Here is a 14,321-nt window from a genome sequence, read left to right on the forward strand (position 1 = left end):
TCTTATTTTAGGCCTGGCTGGTGTAGCTCAGTGGATTGAGCACAGGCTGCAAAGCAAAGGGTCGCTGGTTTGATTCCCAGTCAGGGCACATGTCTGGGTTGCAGGCCAAGTCCTTAGTCGGGGGGCCACCTGAGAGGCAACCACACATTGGTATTTCTCTCCCTCCCTTCCCCTCTCTCTAAAATAAATAAATAAAGTCTTTAAAAAAATTCTTATTTTAACAAAATTCTTTCCAGTCCTGTCTACTTATTTATGTGAACAAAGTTTCTCAGCATGGAAACAAAAAAACAGGAACGAAACTGGTATTAACCAAGTCTTGTTACAGCAATAAACAACATTCACTGATGGCTACATGCTCTAATTAGAAAAATCTAAACAATAAAACTTAAACTTATTCATGTCATAGGAGAAGCATTTCCAATAAAAAAAACTTTGTGTAAATATTTAAATATATTTATGTTGTTTGGGGCAACTGTGAACTAAAAATCATAAAGAGGATTTTCCTATGGGTTAATACATATAGAGCCTCAGGCCACTGGGAAAAAATTAACATACACATATTTTTATTGCAGAGAAGTATGACAGGATGATCCACAAAAAGGCTTGCAACTATAAAAATGTTTTACACTAGAATATAATACTATCAAAATAAACACACAAGCTCAAGAAGAAAAAAGAAACTTTGTAAGAAAGATGTAAGGGTTATAACTATTAAAAAATGCCCTATGTATTTTCAAAATGGGTGATTTTGTGTATCAGATTGCTAGGACATTTAGGTCTCATCTGGATATATTGAAAAATGGTGTGAGTTTGATTTAAAATGTCAATGTTTATAATTTGCTGGAAATCATACCTAGCAAGAATCTAAGTCACCCTGGCTGGCATGGCTCATTGGGTTGAGTGAGGGCCTGCAAACCGAGAGGTCACCACACACTGATGTTTCTCTCCCTCTCTTTCTACCTCCCTTCCCCTCTCTCTAAAAGAAAATAAATACAATCTTTTTAAAAAGAATCTAAACATATGAAGAAAATATCTGTGGTTATTAACGTAGAAACACACAAGAGATTTCATTGCTTTTTCAAGTCTTCAAAGTCACAGTTCCCAGACTGGGCTCTGAGACACCCCGGTCGTTGCCGGGTACCTGCAGAAGCACAAGGAACACTCTGACTTTCTGAAGAAAATACAACAACGTCTGTTGGATACTGTGTAGCTCACTCAACAACCCTTTTGATAATGTATTTTTGCAAAGCTATTTTTCAGCGGTTGCTATGACAAAAGCAAGTACCCTAAGACAACAAGTGTGTAACAGGAGATGAGGGTGGAAGATCTTCCGATCCAGAGGTCGAAAGAGTTGTGCGGTCTCCGGTCTCCGACAGGCACACGGCCGTTAGCACGGATAGTTATTTAAGGGTGAAATAAAAATATTTTCTCTTTCAATGTATATTCTCAAATAGGCACAAACTTGTTGAGATATGAGCACTTTTTGAGTTGTTTAGACCATTTAATTACTTAATAAATTGACCTATTAAGGGTTTTAGAGGTTTTTTGGTCTTGGGGAAAAAAATTAATAGGACAACTGCAGTGCCACGATCTGATCTGAACCAGGTTGGGAACCTCTCCGCGCTCTCAGAGAGAGAGCGGGAGCAAAAATGTCTGAGGACCACAAGCCTGGGAACTTCTCTAGTTATACTTGGGGTCGCCAGCAGGTGGCACTACCAAGGCTGGGCTGGCTTGAGAAGCCCTATTCCTTATTTGCAAGGCCCAAAACACTCCCGAGTGGGGGAGTGCTCTCGGACCAGACAAGACATTAAGAAACAAACGGGCATTATTAGTCCAGTAGTTTTCAAACTTAGAATTTCAAACAACGGAATTTCCTTTCAAACAAAATCTTAAGGTAAATAGAAGCATAACCATTTCTTAAGTGGGACGGGCCAGCTGAAGTTCCACAACAGCGAGGACACCCAAGCTCAGAGGACAGCACCCGGGCGGGGCGCTCCGCAGCTCTCCAGAACACAAGAAAAGCATGTGCCGACATCAACCCAAAGAGTAAACTAAGGTTCCTGGAGGTCTCCTATCACATGGACAGTTAGTGGCAGAGTTGGTTCTAGAATCTAAGTCTCTCAACGAATCTGAAGAGGTAGATCCGATCGTCCACTTCATCTTGACTAATGTTGAAGCCAGAAGGATTAGGGCTTTGCTTCCACCACCCACTCGTGTGACACCTTAGGCAAATCACGTCATTTTGGGAAATTCGGTTCTCTTATCTACAAAATGGAAGATTAATATTGCACAGGGTTGGAGTAATGATTAAATGGGAGAACAGGATGAGAAACTACTCTGTAAACTATAAGATACAGAATCGCTTTATTCTGGTTGGTTGTGCATCAAAAGGAGCTAGGGCTAGAGTAGCATGACGTAGTCGGGAAAATAAAGGCTTGGGGGAGCAAATGGATTTGTGAGTATTGTGGCCTATAATCAAATGAACTTTTGATCTACTGTCATATACTTTTGGCCAATAGCTTGGTCCTTGCGGGGGCGGGGGGGTGGCGGGCAGGATTTTTCTGTGACCTTCTAAGGGCCATTTAAAAAAAATTTTTAATTTACTGATTTGAGAGAGAAAGAAAAAAACATTGATTTGTTGTTCCATTTATTGATGCTCTCACTGGTTGATGCCTGTCTGTGCCCTGACTGAGGATCAAACCCCAACCTTGACATATTGGGACAACGCTCTAACCAGCTTAGCTACCTGGCCAGGGCTCTAAGTGACGTTCTTCACTGATGTCATCATTTCCCATTCTTGGCATCCCTCACCTTGCAAAGCCAACCCCTCTGCTGGCTCCACTGGTGTCCCGGAGGATTCGAGTGGAGACAACTTGGCCAAAGGGCTTCAGCATTCCCTCCAGTTCTTGCTCATCCATTGACAGCGGGAGATTTGATATGTATAGATTTGTGGGGTCCTGTTCCTGTTGCTATGGAAATAAAGGAGAGAAAATGAAGTTCACACCTCTTATCCCTCTCCCACCATCAGTGCAAAATGATATCTCAGAAAAGAGGGAGCAGGAAGAGTCCCCCACAAAGAGAATCTTAATGATTTGTTAAAACACTGAGTCCCACTATCATGGGTTGTATATTGAATCCAGGCAAAACGAACAATAAGCATGTTTAATATTACTAGCACTGTACAAGCCCATAATACAAGTCATTGACAAAGTTTCATCTGTTTCTTTAAGAACTAGGCAGAGCAGCACTCCCTCCTCCCCCCAGCAGCCTGTCCCGGAGGCTGGATTCTCTTGGACTGCCGCGTTCCCTGGCTGGATTGTTTTGAGTAATCCTCCCTCCCCCTTCTTCCGGCCACAGCAGACTCCTCTGAGTAGGAATGCCTGTTCACTCCCTGACGGAGGGAAACACAGGAAGAGGGGAGAGAGGGGAGGAGAAAGGGAAGGCCACGGCTGGGGCTGCACCAGGGCCACAGGGGTAGCTCTCTGGGTCAGCAGGGGGCCCTGAAAGCTCTAATCTCAGAGGAACTCTGAGACTCCGAAACTCCACTGTCCAGGCATCTTCTGTACGGGAGAGGCGGGAGAGCCCTTCCAGAGGGCGGAATGCATACAGTGACTGTGACATCTCATCGCTGTATTTTTAAGAATTTAAGCAGTGACTGCCCTAGACTGTGGGTCACCAGCAACCTTAATTCCTCTCTGCCTTTCCCTTTAGGGCTCCCGTTTTCTTTAACCTTTATAGGAAAAGGCAGCTGGCAGATACCTGCCTCTTTAGCTCGACGCAGAGTGTGCACAATCACCTCAGAAGGGCCAGGGGACCATCCCACCTGAGAGAAGGGAGAGAAAAGCCTCTGGATTCCTAGTAATCTAGATGAAAATAAAAGCTCGAGGTCTGAGAAGAGGCTGTTTCCTTCCCTGCGGTGGTGTCTCTCCCCCACCCCCCAGGGAACCGAGCTGGGAGGTGGAGAGCATTGTTCCGAACCTCTGAGTGGCACGACTGGCTTCTTCAGACAATGTGGCAAAATCAGCACAAGCTGTCTGGTAGGGGAGTGAGGGGCCAGGGTGGGGTTGGGGGAACAACAGGGGAAGGGAAGCAGCCTCTTGACCCTCTTGTCTGCTTATAATACTTGAAGAGAGAAAGAGCTGAGAGCTACCTGCCACAGATTTGAATACCATCTTCCTCTAGCAGCCAAGGGCTGCTGAATGGGAGCCCACACTCCCTGTGGCCAGATAAAGTCAAAGAGCACTGCAACTGGCCTTTGCCCTTCAACTTCATCCTTGTTAAACCCTCTGGAGACCTTGGAACTGGACCTTGGTTGCTAACCAGAGCCCCCGGGAGGAAAGGACATGGGGTCGTGCCCTTACCTTCGCCATCTGTGCCTGCACACCACTGGCCTTCAGCGCTGTCACGGCCTTCTGGGCGGCCGCGGGGCTGTCGAAGTCCACAAAGCCATAGCCTGGAACAGGGAGACAGCATCACTGGGAGGTTGGGGGATGAGGGAGGTGGGAGGCCCAGGCTTCCCAGGAGACAGAGGAGAGTTATGCCCCATGTAAGGGAAGTGGTAGGGAGACAGAAATGAAGAGGTCCTGGACGACTGTCCATGTGCTCCCCACCCTGTGAGACTCGGTCCACTTTAAAGCTAAGAATGCCAGGGGTGATAAGGTCCTTGTGATGTCCTTGCCTTTCTCCCTCCCTCTCAGAAAAATCTAAGGATTCAGGAACTAGGTTCTTCTAATAACCCACAGCACCACCCCCCACTTCTAAAAAATCCCTTCCTCTTTTCTAGCCACAGCCCAGAAATGCCAGGCATGTAGGAGACAGCCTCTTCGCTGCAGATAACCGGGCCCTGCTGGAAGGAGCCTCTCCCTGCTCCAACCTGCTTACCTTCCCACTCTTACATCTCCACCCCAAACTACCCAACACTCCAACAAAGCTATTTGAATCCTCACAAAATAATACCTCCCCAGCCACCCACCCCACCATCACCAAAGCAATTACGATGCTTTGCCAAGGAGAAATCATCTCACCTACCCACGTCCGCCATCCAATCCAGGGCAACATGAGGCCCAAAGTAAGCCCAGGAGACTCCAAGACTCTGCAGACTTCTAGCCTCGGGTCTCCCAAACAGCACTGCAACTCTAGCTATCTGGTCACCAAAGAATCTAAATATCTGCTTGTCTTTTAAGCCTGAAAACCTGTGAGACTTCTCTCTGGCCTCCATACGGGGACTTGCAGCAGTGAGGGCAGAGGCCAGGGTGGGCTCACTCTCAGCTGCTCCCCATCGCCCAGGGCAGCTGTTTTCTCACCTTTGCATTTGTTTGTGGTCTTGTCCAGTATGGCCTTAGTGGAGACGATCTTGCCATATCTAAGGGAGAAGAAAACGCAGAGTGATGCTCCGGATGCAGGGACTGAGAGACCGACATGTGGATGAACCCACGTTCTTCCTCCACTCCCACTAGGACAACTGGTCCCACCCAAAACTTAATAATAAGCACAAAGAAGAGATTAATTGAAAATGCCATGATTACCATTCAAATCTAATCCACAAAGGTGCCTACAAGAAATAAGGTAACGGCAGTCCGACACGCGTCTCTATTCCTCCCCAAATAAGACGCAGATACTAGGTGGAAAGACAGACACTCTTGTCCTTTTGGGAGAGAATCTTGGTGACATACACATGGCTGAAGGTGTTAGGGCAGAGCTCGGGCTGGGGTTCTTTAGGAACTAAAAATAATCCTGATATTACTGATCCTCTTTGGGACAAACACCATTCCACCTACAAAAACCTACTCTGACAATCCAATCCCTACTCCTCTAACAGCCCTTGATTGAAGGTCAACCTGAACCAACTTCCCTCTGTTCACATCCTGGTTCTGACACTTTGTAGCTATGTGTGATCTTGGGAAAGTCATCTAACCTTTTTGTGCCTCAGCCTCGCCATCTGTAAAACCAAAATAGGATTGTGGGGGATGGAAAAGGGGTTCATGAATATTAAGCACGAGTGTCTGCCACGTGGTAAACACTGAAAAATTCTCAACTGCTATTATTGTTACTATATTCAAGAGACCTCAACTTTAATCCACTGCAAATGGCTCTCTCTCCTGCTGTACTGTATTCTAAGACTTCTATTTCTCATTGCCAAGATGTAAGCATGTAAGCGTGTTAGGAGGGGAGTGGGCACAAGACCAGGTACAATAGCAGTGTTAAGAAAATTACCCAGCCCTGGCTGGTGTAGCTCAGTGGATTGAGCTCGGGCCTGCGAACCAGAGGATCGCAGTTCGATTCCCAGTCAGGGCACATACCTGGGTTGCAGGCCAGTTCCTGGCAGGGGACACACGGTACATTGTGTGTTTCCGGCAGAGGCAACCATACACTGATATTTCTCCCTCTCTCCTTCCCTTCCCCTCTAAAAATAAATAAAATTTTTAAAAAAATTACCCAAAACTTGACAATGAGACAAAACGAGGAGTGCATATCCTTTCAGTGTTGTTCTGGAATATTGTCTAAAAGGCCCATTCCAAGTATATTTCATCCAGTGGGCTGTTTCTGTTTCACTTAACTATTTACTACCGGCTAGGGCCCAGATTTTGTGAAGATTCATATTAATTTGTACATCTTACCCAGTAGAAATGTAAATAATTTCTATCCAATAGAAAAGATAATCCCAAAGACTGTGGTTTTGTCGTTCTTTAGGACATGAACCAGTTTTGCCTGTAACCAAGCTACCTTATCACACATTCTTTTCCCTGTACCTATAAATGCCCAGTCCCTCAAACGCTCTGTGAACCCATTTTACCATCCTGCTGGTTCCCTCGCTAATGAGTTGAGCGCATCTTCGGCATGTGTTCACCTAAACTTGTATGACAGTCAGGTTTCTCAACTTTTTGAAAATCACACTTTGGCAGCAGAGTCATTTGGAGTTCCCCAAACTTGAGCGGTAAAGTGTCACGGGGTCAGGAATCATATCCGAAGTGTCCACTAGAAAACGTCTCTACATTCTACTTCAGGAGGGTGAAAATATTAGAGAGACAGAACAAATACCACTAACAAAGTTAGAAGTATAAGATTTAACTGAAAGCATTCTGCAGGGACTGAATTTAAGACTGATACCCCAAGGAAGCATTTTTTTCTCCCTCTTCTAACCCTCAAGAACGTAGGATGATCGATGCGTTTCTTTACTCCTCAGAGACCTCTCACTAGCTTTTTCAGTGGGGTTTCTGTGACACAGTGAATTAGAAAGAATAAGCTAAGCAATGCCCTGGAGGCTGGGAGAAGAACACATTAAAATGAGGGTGAGGGCGGCAATGTGGCCATCCTAGCCCTCCAGGGCTACATTCTTGGATTCTTTCCCAAATTTAGGCAAAGGGAGAGCTGCGTGAGACTAGGCCAGAGGACACACATGCTGCGATCCCTAGCAAGGCCCCAGGGTGGAGCTTGCTGTGGTCGGAGCAGCCGGAGACTTTGAGCTCAGAATTTCCACGGCAGCTGGCAACAGCTGAGTTGCTCGCTGCTGCTGCTTCCTCCTCAGAAGGAGGAGCCCCTCCAAGAGAACCAGTCCCAGATTCCATGCTCTCCTTCCTGCCCACCAGGGCTTAGGCTCCAGCCACGTTTGCTTCCCCTACAACCCAGAGAGAGACAACTGGGACAAAGGCAGGAAGTCCTTCTAGAGATACGAACACCACCCTTCCTAGAAAGGTTTAACTCCCCACACAAAGCATCCACGAGGGCTGACTCGCCTGCTCTCCTTTCGCCATCACCCATCTAGCACCTGTGCTTCCGGCCTCATTCCCACTTCTGCACAGTCCCCTTCTGGACTCCTTACTTCCCTCCTATCCTGACCATTTTCATCCCTTCAGAGTCTGCAGAAAGGGCAAAAGGAATGCCTAGAGGTACAGTGAAATAGAATTGTGTTCTCTGTCTTATGGAGTAAGAGGATTTTTGAGGCACAATATATTGAAAATTTAAAACAAGAAACACAGGGTGCAGAAATCAAGGAACTAGACTGATGTGATTCTTTCTTCCCTCATCAACCAACCTTTCTGCCAATTTCCAGTCCCCCAAAACATTACTAGTCCTACGCTAAGTTCCATTTAAGTACCTTTCTAGCAAGGCAGACTGAGGGAAAGGAACCAGTGTGACATGTACACCTTGCCTTTAGAGATTGAGTTTGTGTGGCCTGGTGCTAGCAAGAACGCATATGAACTTGCACCCCACTACATCAGGAGAGGAAGGGATTTATAGAGTACAGCTGATGCCTCATACAGCTGTATTTTGGGGGCAACGTGTTCCGCCCTCCAGGACCTGGAGCACGGGAACTGGAATACATTGTTGTGGGAGTTGGAATTAGTTTGACTACTTCAGAAAATCGTTTAGCGTATCACAAAAGCCGAACAAATGCACATCCTACGAGTCAGCAATTTTACTCCTAGGTCTATGGCCCAACATAAATGTGTATACATGTGCACCAAGACACGTACAAGTTAGCCCTGGCTGGTGTAGCCCAGTGGATTGAGCGCGGGCCTGTGAACAGACAATCATGGTTCAATTCCCAGTCAGGGCACATTCCTGGGTTGCAGGCCAGTTCCCAGCAGGGGCCAGTTTCCAGCAGGGGATGCACAAGAAGCAACCATACATTGATGTTTCTCTTCCTCTCTCCTTCCCTTCCCCTCTAAAGATAAATGAATAAAATATTTTTTAAAAAAAGACATGTACAAGTTAATAGTAGCACTAATCATATTCAATAAGATACTTTTGGGGATAGGGAAGAGACAGTAATTGCAAGGTGGGCTTCTGAAGAGTTGGTAATATTCTATTTCTTTAATATATTTTATTGATTATGTCATTACGGTTGTCCCATTTCCCCCTTCACTTCCCTCCGCCCTCCCACCCACATTCCCCCCTTTTTATTCATGTCCATGGGTTGTACGTATATGTTCTTTGGCTTCTACATTTCTTATACTATTCTTACCCTCCCCTGTCTATTTTCTATTTACCATCTATGCTACTTATTCTCTGTACCTTTTCTCCCTCAATCCCCTGTTGATAACCTTCCATGCGTTCTCCATTTCTGTGGTTCTGTTTCTGTTCTAGTTTGCTTAGTTTGTTTTTGTTTTAGGTGTGGTTGTTAATAATTGTGATGTTTCACTGTACATGTTTTTATGTACTTTTTCTTAGATAAGTCCCTTTAACATTTCATATAATAAGAGCTTAAACTTGTATGACAGTCAGGTGATGATGAACTTCTTTAACTTGACCTTATCTGAGAAGCACTTTACCTGCCCTTCCATTCTAAATGAAAGCTTTGCTGGATAGAGCAATCTTGGATGTAATTTTTGGATTTCATGACTTGGAATACTTCCTTCCAGCCCCTTCTTGCCTGCAAGGTCTCTTTTGAGAAACCAGCTGAAAGTTTGATGGGCACTCCTTTGTAGGTAACTATCTTCTTTTCTCTTGCTGCTTCTAGGATTCTCTCCTTTATTTTAATCTTGAGTAATGTAATCATGATGTGTTTTGATGTGTTCCTCCTTGGGTCCACCTTCTTTGGGACTCTCTGAGCTTCCTGAACTTCCTGGAAGTCTATTTCCTTTGCCAGACTGGGGAAGTTCTCCTTTATTATTTGTTCAAATATGTTTTCGACTCATGGCTGTTTCTTTTCCCCTTCTGGTACCCTTACAATTCGGATGTTAGAACATTTACAGATGTCCTGGAGGTTCCTAAGCCTCTTCTCTTTTTTTTGAATTCTTGTTTCTTCATTTTTTTTCTGGTTGGATGTTTCTTTCTTCCTTCTGGTCCATACTGTTGATTTGAGTCCCAGTTTCCTTCCCATCACTCTTGGTTCCCTATACGTTTTCCTTTATTTCACTTAGCATAGCCTTCATTTTTTCATGTAGTTTGTGACCAAAAATCAACCAGTTCTATGAGCTTTTGATCACCAGTGTTTTGAACTGTGCATCTGATAGTTTAGCTATCTCTTCATTACTTAGTTGTATTTTTTTCTGGAGCTTTGATCTGTTCTTTCATTTGGGCCGTTTTTTCTCTGTCTTAATACACCTGTTACATAGAGAGGGGCAGAGCCTTAGGTGTTCACCAGGGACAGGCAACCCAGTTGCTGGGTTGTGACACTTATGTGGCAGAGGGGTCTTAGAGGAAACAATGGCACTTGGTCCCCTCTCTGCTGGATTTCAGTCACTTCCCCTGCTTCCCACAAGCAAATTGGGCCTTTCTGGTGCTGATTTCCAGGTGAGTGGGTGGGTTTGCGAACATTCTAGTACTCTGTGGATCTCTCCAACGAACTCTCCTATGAAGCTGGGGAGTCTCTCCTACACCTGTCTCAACCCCCACAGGTGTTTTCTTTTTTTTAAGATTTTATTTATTTATCTTTAGATGGGAAGGGAAGGACAGAAATATCAAGGTATGGTTGCCTCTCGTGGGTCCCCTGCTGGGAACTGGCCTGCAACCCAGGCATGTGCCCTGACTGGGAATCGAACCACGATTGTGTGGTTCGCAGGCCCGCGCTCAATCCACTGAGCTACACTAGCCAGGGCTTCCCACAGGTGTTTTCAAACGGTGGTCTGAGGCTTTATTTCTGGAGCTGGGGCCCTGGGTTGCGCAGTTCGCCCTGCTCCCCAGTTGCTTCTCCTGGTTTATCTGCAAGTGAATGTGGGATCGCTTGCTCCACCAGCCGCCACCTTGCTAGCCAGCTGCAGCCTTGTGCGCCCCTCCACAATCCACTGCCTCGCTGGATCCAGCAGCCACTGCCTTGCCTGCCCCGGTTCTCCAGCCACCTCCCTGCTGTGAGTCCTCTCCTCCGGGCTGCCCACCTCCACCCCTCCTACCAGTCTGAGTGAGTGTGTCTTCTTTAACTCCTTGGTTATTGGACTTCCATGCAGTTCAATTCATGCAGTTCAATTTTCTGTCAGTTCTGGTTGTTTTTTTATTTTTAAATTGCTGTTGTCCTCCTTTTAGTTGTGCAAAAAGGCGCAATGCATCTATCTACCATCCATCTTCCGGCCTCCATCTTGGCCGGNCAAACGGTGGTCTGAGGCTTTATTTCTGGAGCTGGGGCCCTGGGTTGCGCAGTTCGCCCTGCTCCCCAGTTGCTTCTCCTGGTTTATCTGCAAGTGAATGTGGGATCGCCTGCTCCACCAGCCGCCACCTTGCTAGCCAGCTGCAGCCTTGTGCGCCCCTCCACAATCCACTGCCTCGCTGGATCCAGCAGCCACTGCCTTGCCTGCCCGGGTTCTCCAGCCACCTCCCTGCTGTGAGTCCTCTCCTCCGGGCTGCCCACCTCCACCCCTCCTACCAGTCTGAGTGAGTGTGTCTTCTTTAACTCTTTGGTTATTGGACTTCCATGCAGTTCAATTTTCTGTCAGTTCTGGTTGTTTTTTTATTTTTAAATTGCTGTTGTCCTCCTTTTAGTTGTGCAAAAAGGCGCAATGCATCTATCTACGCCTCCATCTTGGCCGGAAGTCCTAATGTTCTGTTTCTTGACTTGGTAACAATAAGGGTGAGTTCACCTTGCGAAAATTCATTGTTTTGAAAATACACTTATGATTTGTGCATTTTTACATATACTTGTTATACTTCAAAACAAAGTTTCCTTAAAATGGTAAATTTACATAATCAAAGATTCTTATTTTTCTCTGCCATTCACTAACCCAAATTTGGTTTTCCTATTCCCTATTAATGTTCCCATCCCACCCCCAGACGTTTTCCTCTAATAATTCCCCCAACTCTGCTATTTTTTTGGCAGAAACATTTTTCTGCCAGAAGGAAATGAGCTAGCATTTCTGCACACTTGCGATTTTCCCCGCATTCTTTTTTTTTTTTTGAACAGGCACTCTTTTTTTTTTTTAAGATTTTATTTATTCATCTTTAGAGGGGAAGGGAAGGAGAGAGGGAGAGAAATATCAATGTATGGTTGCCTCTCGTGAGTCCCCTGCTGGGAACTGGCCTGCAACCCAGGCATGTGCTCTGACTGGGAATCGAACTGCGACCTTTTGGTTCACAGGCCCGTGCTCAATCCACTGAGCTACACCGGCCAGGGCCCTTCTTAGCATTCTTAACTGGGCTAATTCCATGGTCGTTTTCTCTACCTCCCAACTCAAATCCACATGGAAGTACCTCAAAAGTCTTTAGGGAGTAGATGCAAATTGACAGCCTCTTTCTCCACCTCCTTCTTTATCCAGTAATTCAAGTGCTCCTCTAGTTCACTAGGAATATCTCTAGCAACAGGAACTCTCCTGAGTATACAATCCAATGGGCTAGTCCCACATTCTTATAACCCACCACCAGCTCTCACTGCCTTCTAGTCAATACTTTTGGACACCCTGAACATTTCTATTCAAGGTGTAAGGATAGGAATCTTTCCACCAAGATCATCAATTCTAGAACCTGCTAGAACTGAAGTCATATGCTAGACGTCAAAGGCCAGCCTTATCCTGGCTTTCCTCAGAGAAACACAAAGCTTTTATATATTAGTAGCAAGTAGAATTTCTTTAAGAGGGGCTGCTGAGAAACCTTATGACTAAGAGGTAGAACCAAAATAATACTGCATTTCAGGATACAAGTATCTGGCAAGAAGCCAGTATCACCAAATCTATACTGTCCCTGGAAGCCTACCCACACATACCCCAACTTACGACTGACACAGCTTGACAAGGTCCTGGTCAGTAGTGCCCGGTTGCAATCCCCGGATGTAGAGGTTGGTTTTGCTCAGCTGGTCATTTCCATTGCTCCCACTGCTGCTGTTAGGGGTACTGTTGCTTGGACTAGGTGGTGCCATCTGCTGAGACAATGACACATATGGCTGCAAGGAGACATGAAGAGCAGAAGGTCAAAAGGATTATACATTTAGATGTTGGAGAATGAGGAAGATCCTGGCCCCTTGGAAAGAATGATTTCAATCTGTAACAGCAATGAACTCAATAGGAGAGTTAAAAAAAAAAAAAGGAATTCCTGTCTGCCATAGAGTAAGTAAATACATAATTGTCCTACCTATCTTTCAGGAATAATGAGAGGCCAAATAAGCTTGTTAAAGGTTTTGAAAAAAGGTGCTTTCTTATAAAGGGATGTTTTCATCACACAGATGGTAGAGAACAATGTATCCCTCTTAAGTAAATTGTGTCATGAGACAAGACTAATACAATCTAGGTTCCATTAAACAATGATGAAGAGCCCTGGCTGGTGTAGCTTAGTGGACTGAGTGCTGGCCTGCAAACTAAAGGGTCACTAGTTACATTCCCACTCAGGGCACATGCCTGGGTTGCAGGCCATCTCCCCAGTGGGGGGCATTCAGGAGGCAACCACCACTGACGTTTCTCTTCCTCTCTTTCCCCCTCCCTTTCCCTCTGTCTGAAAATAAATAAATAAAATCTTTAAAAAATGATAACGAAGAAATAATAAAAATGTATTAAATCATCAAGGCATAAATAAGTTGAACATAGATGATTCATAAAACTGTAGAATATGAGAACTGTAAAATACATGCAAAAGCTTGAAAATGATTATAAAGTTGGACAAATAAAATGAAATACTGATTACCATGTCAGGTAGCAAAAAATGAAATGTTTTATAGTGGTATTTGGAGGTTAGTCAATTATAAGTCAGTTACAAGTTTTAAAAGTTTAAATAAATTAATAGCAGACCTATTATGGTCCAGAAATCCAGGATGGGTGAAACTTCTCTAATCTTTCACTACTGATACCAAAACAGGCCACCAGACCCTGCTTAACATTTGGAGGTACTGCTGTTAGAGACGAAATACCAGGTTGTCTGGAGCATGGATTCATTCCTTCATGGCACATTTTATGTCCTTATGCTCTAAGTAGGCTTTTAGTGTTTACATTTGGTTTATAACACTCTAAATTTGCATAATTACCTATAACAGTACATTTTACTGTATCACACTAATACTTCAGGTCTCCCTTGGCTTAAAGTACTGGATAGTATAAATCTATTTGAAATTACTTTATTACTTTATTTACTTATTTTTAATATATTTTATTGATTATACCATTACAGTTGTTCTATTTCCCCCTTCATTTCCCTCCACCCTGCACACCCCCTCCCCCACCATTCCCCCCCTTTAGTTTATGACCATGAGTCTCAAGTTCTTTAGATTCTATATTTCCCCTACTATTCTTGCCCTCCCCCTTATCTATTTTCTACCTACTGTCTATGCTATTTTCTGTACCTTCTCTCCCCTTCTCCTCCTCCCACTCCCCTGTTGCTAACCCTCCATGTGTTCTTCATTTCTATGGTTCCACTCCTGATCTAGCTGTCCTCTTGGTTTGCTTTTGTTTTAGGTGTGGTTGTTAATAACT

At 44.8% G+C, this 14,321-nt stretch overlaps 1 protein-coding gene across 5 annotated transcripts in view; it reads right to left on the bottom strand.

Annotated features, from left to right (window-relative positions):
- Nucleotides 1-14,321, bottom strand: part of RBMS2 (RNA binding motif single stranded interacting protein 2) — a 48,525-nt gene that overhangs the window by 15,230 nt on the left and 18,974 nt on the right. For all 5 annotated transcript variants that reach the window (XM_037030019.1, XM_037030023.1, XM_037030020.1 and 2 more), the window contains 4 exons: nt 12,639-12,805; nt 5,304-5,362; nt 4,362-4,453; nt 2,812-2,969 (listed from right to left, as the gene is read on the bottom strand). In XM_037030019.1, coding sequence (XP_036885914.1) covers nt 2,812-2,969; nt 4,362-4,453; nt 5,304-5,362; nt 12,639-12,805 — 476 coding nt within the window. The remainder of the gene's footprint in view (nt 1-2,811; nt 2,970-4,361; nt 4,454-5,303; nt 5,363-12,638; nt 12,806-14,321) is intronic.

The sequence above is a fragment of the Sturnira hondurensis genome, unplaced genomic scaffold, assembly GCF_014824575.4.
Source record: "Sturnira hondurensis isolate 20B ecotype Veracruz unplaced genomic scaffold, ASM1482457v3 Scaffold0020601, whole genome shotgun sequence".
Taxonomy (NCBI): Eukaryota; Metazoa; Chordata; class Mammalia; order Chiroptera; family Phyllostomidae; genus Sturnira; species Sturnira hondurensis.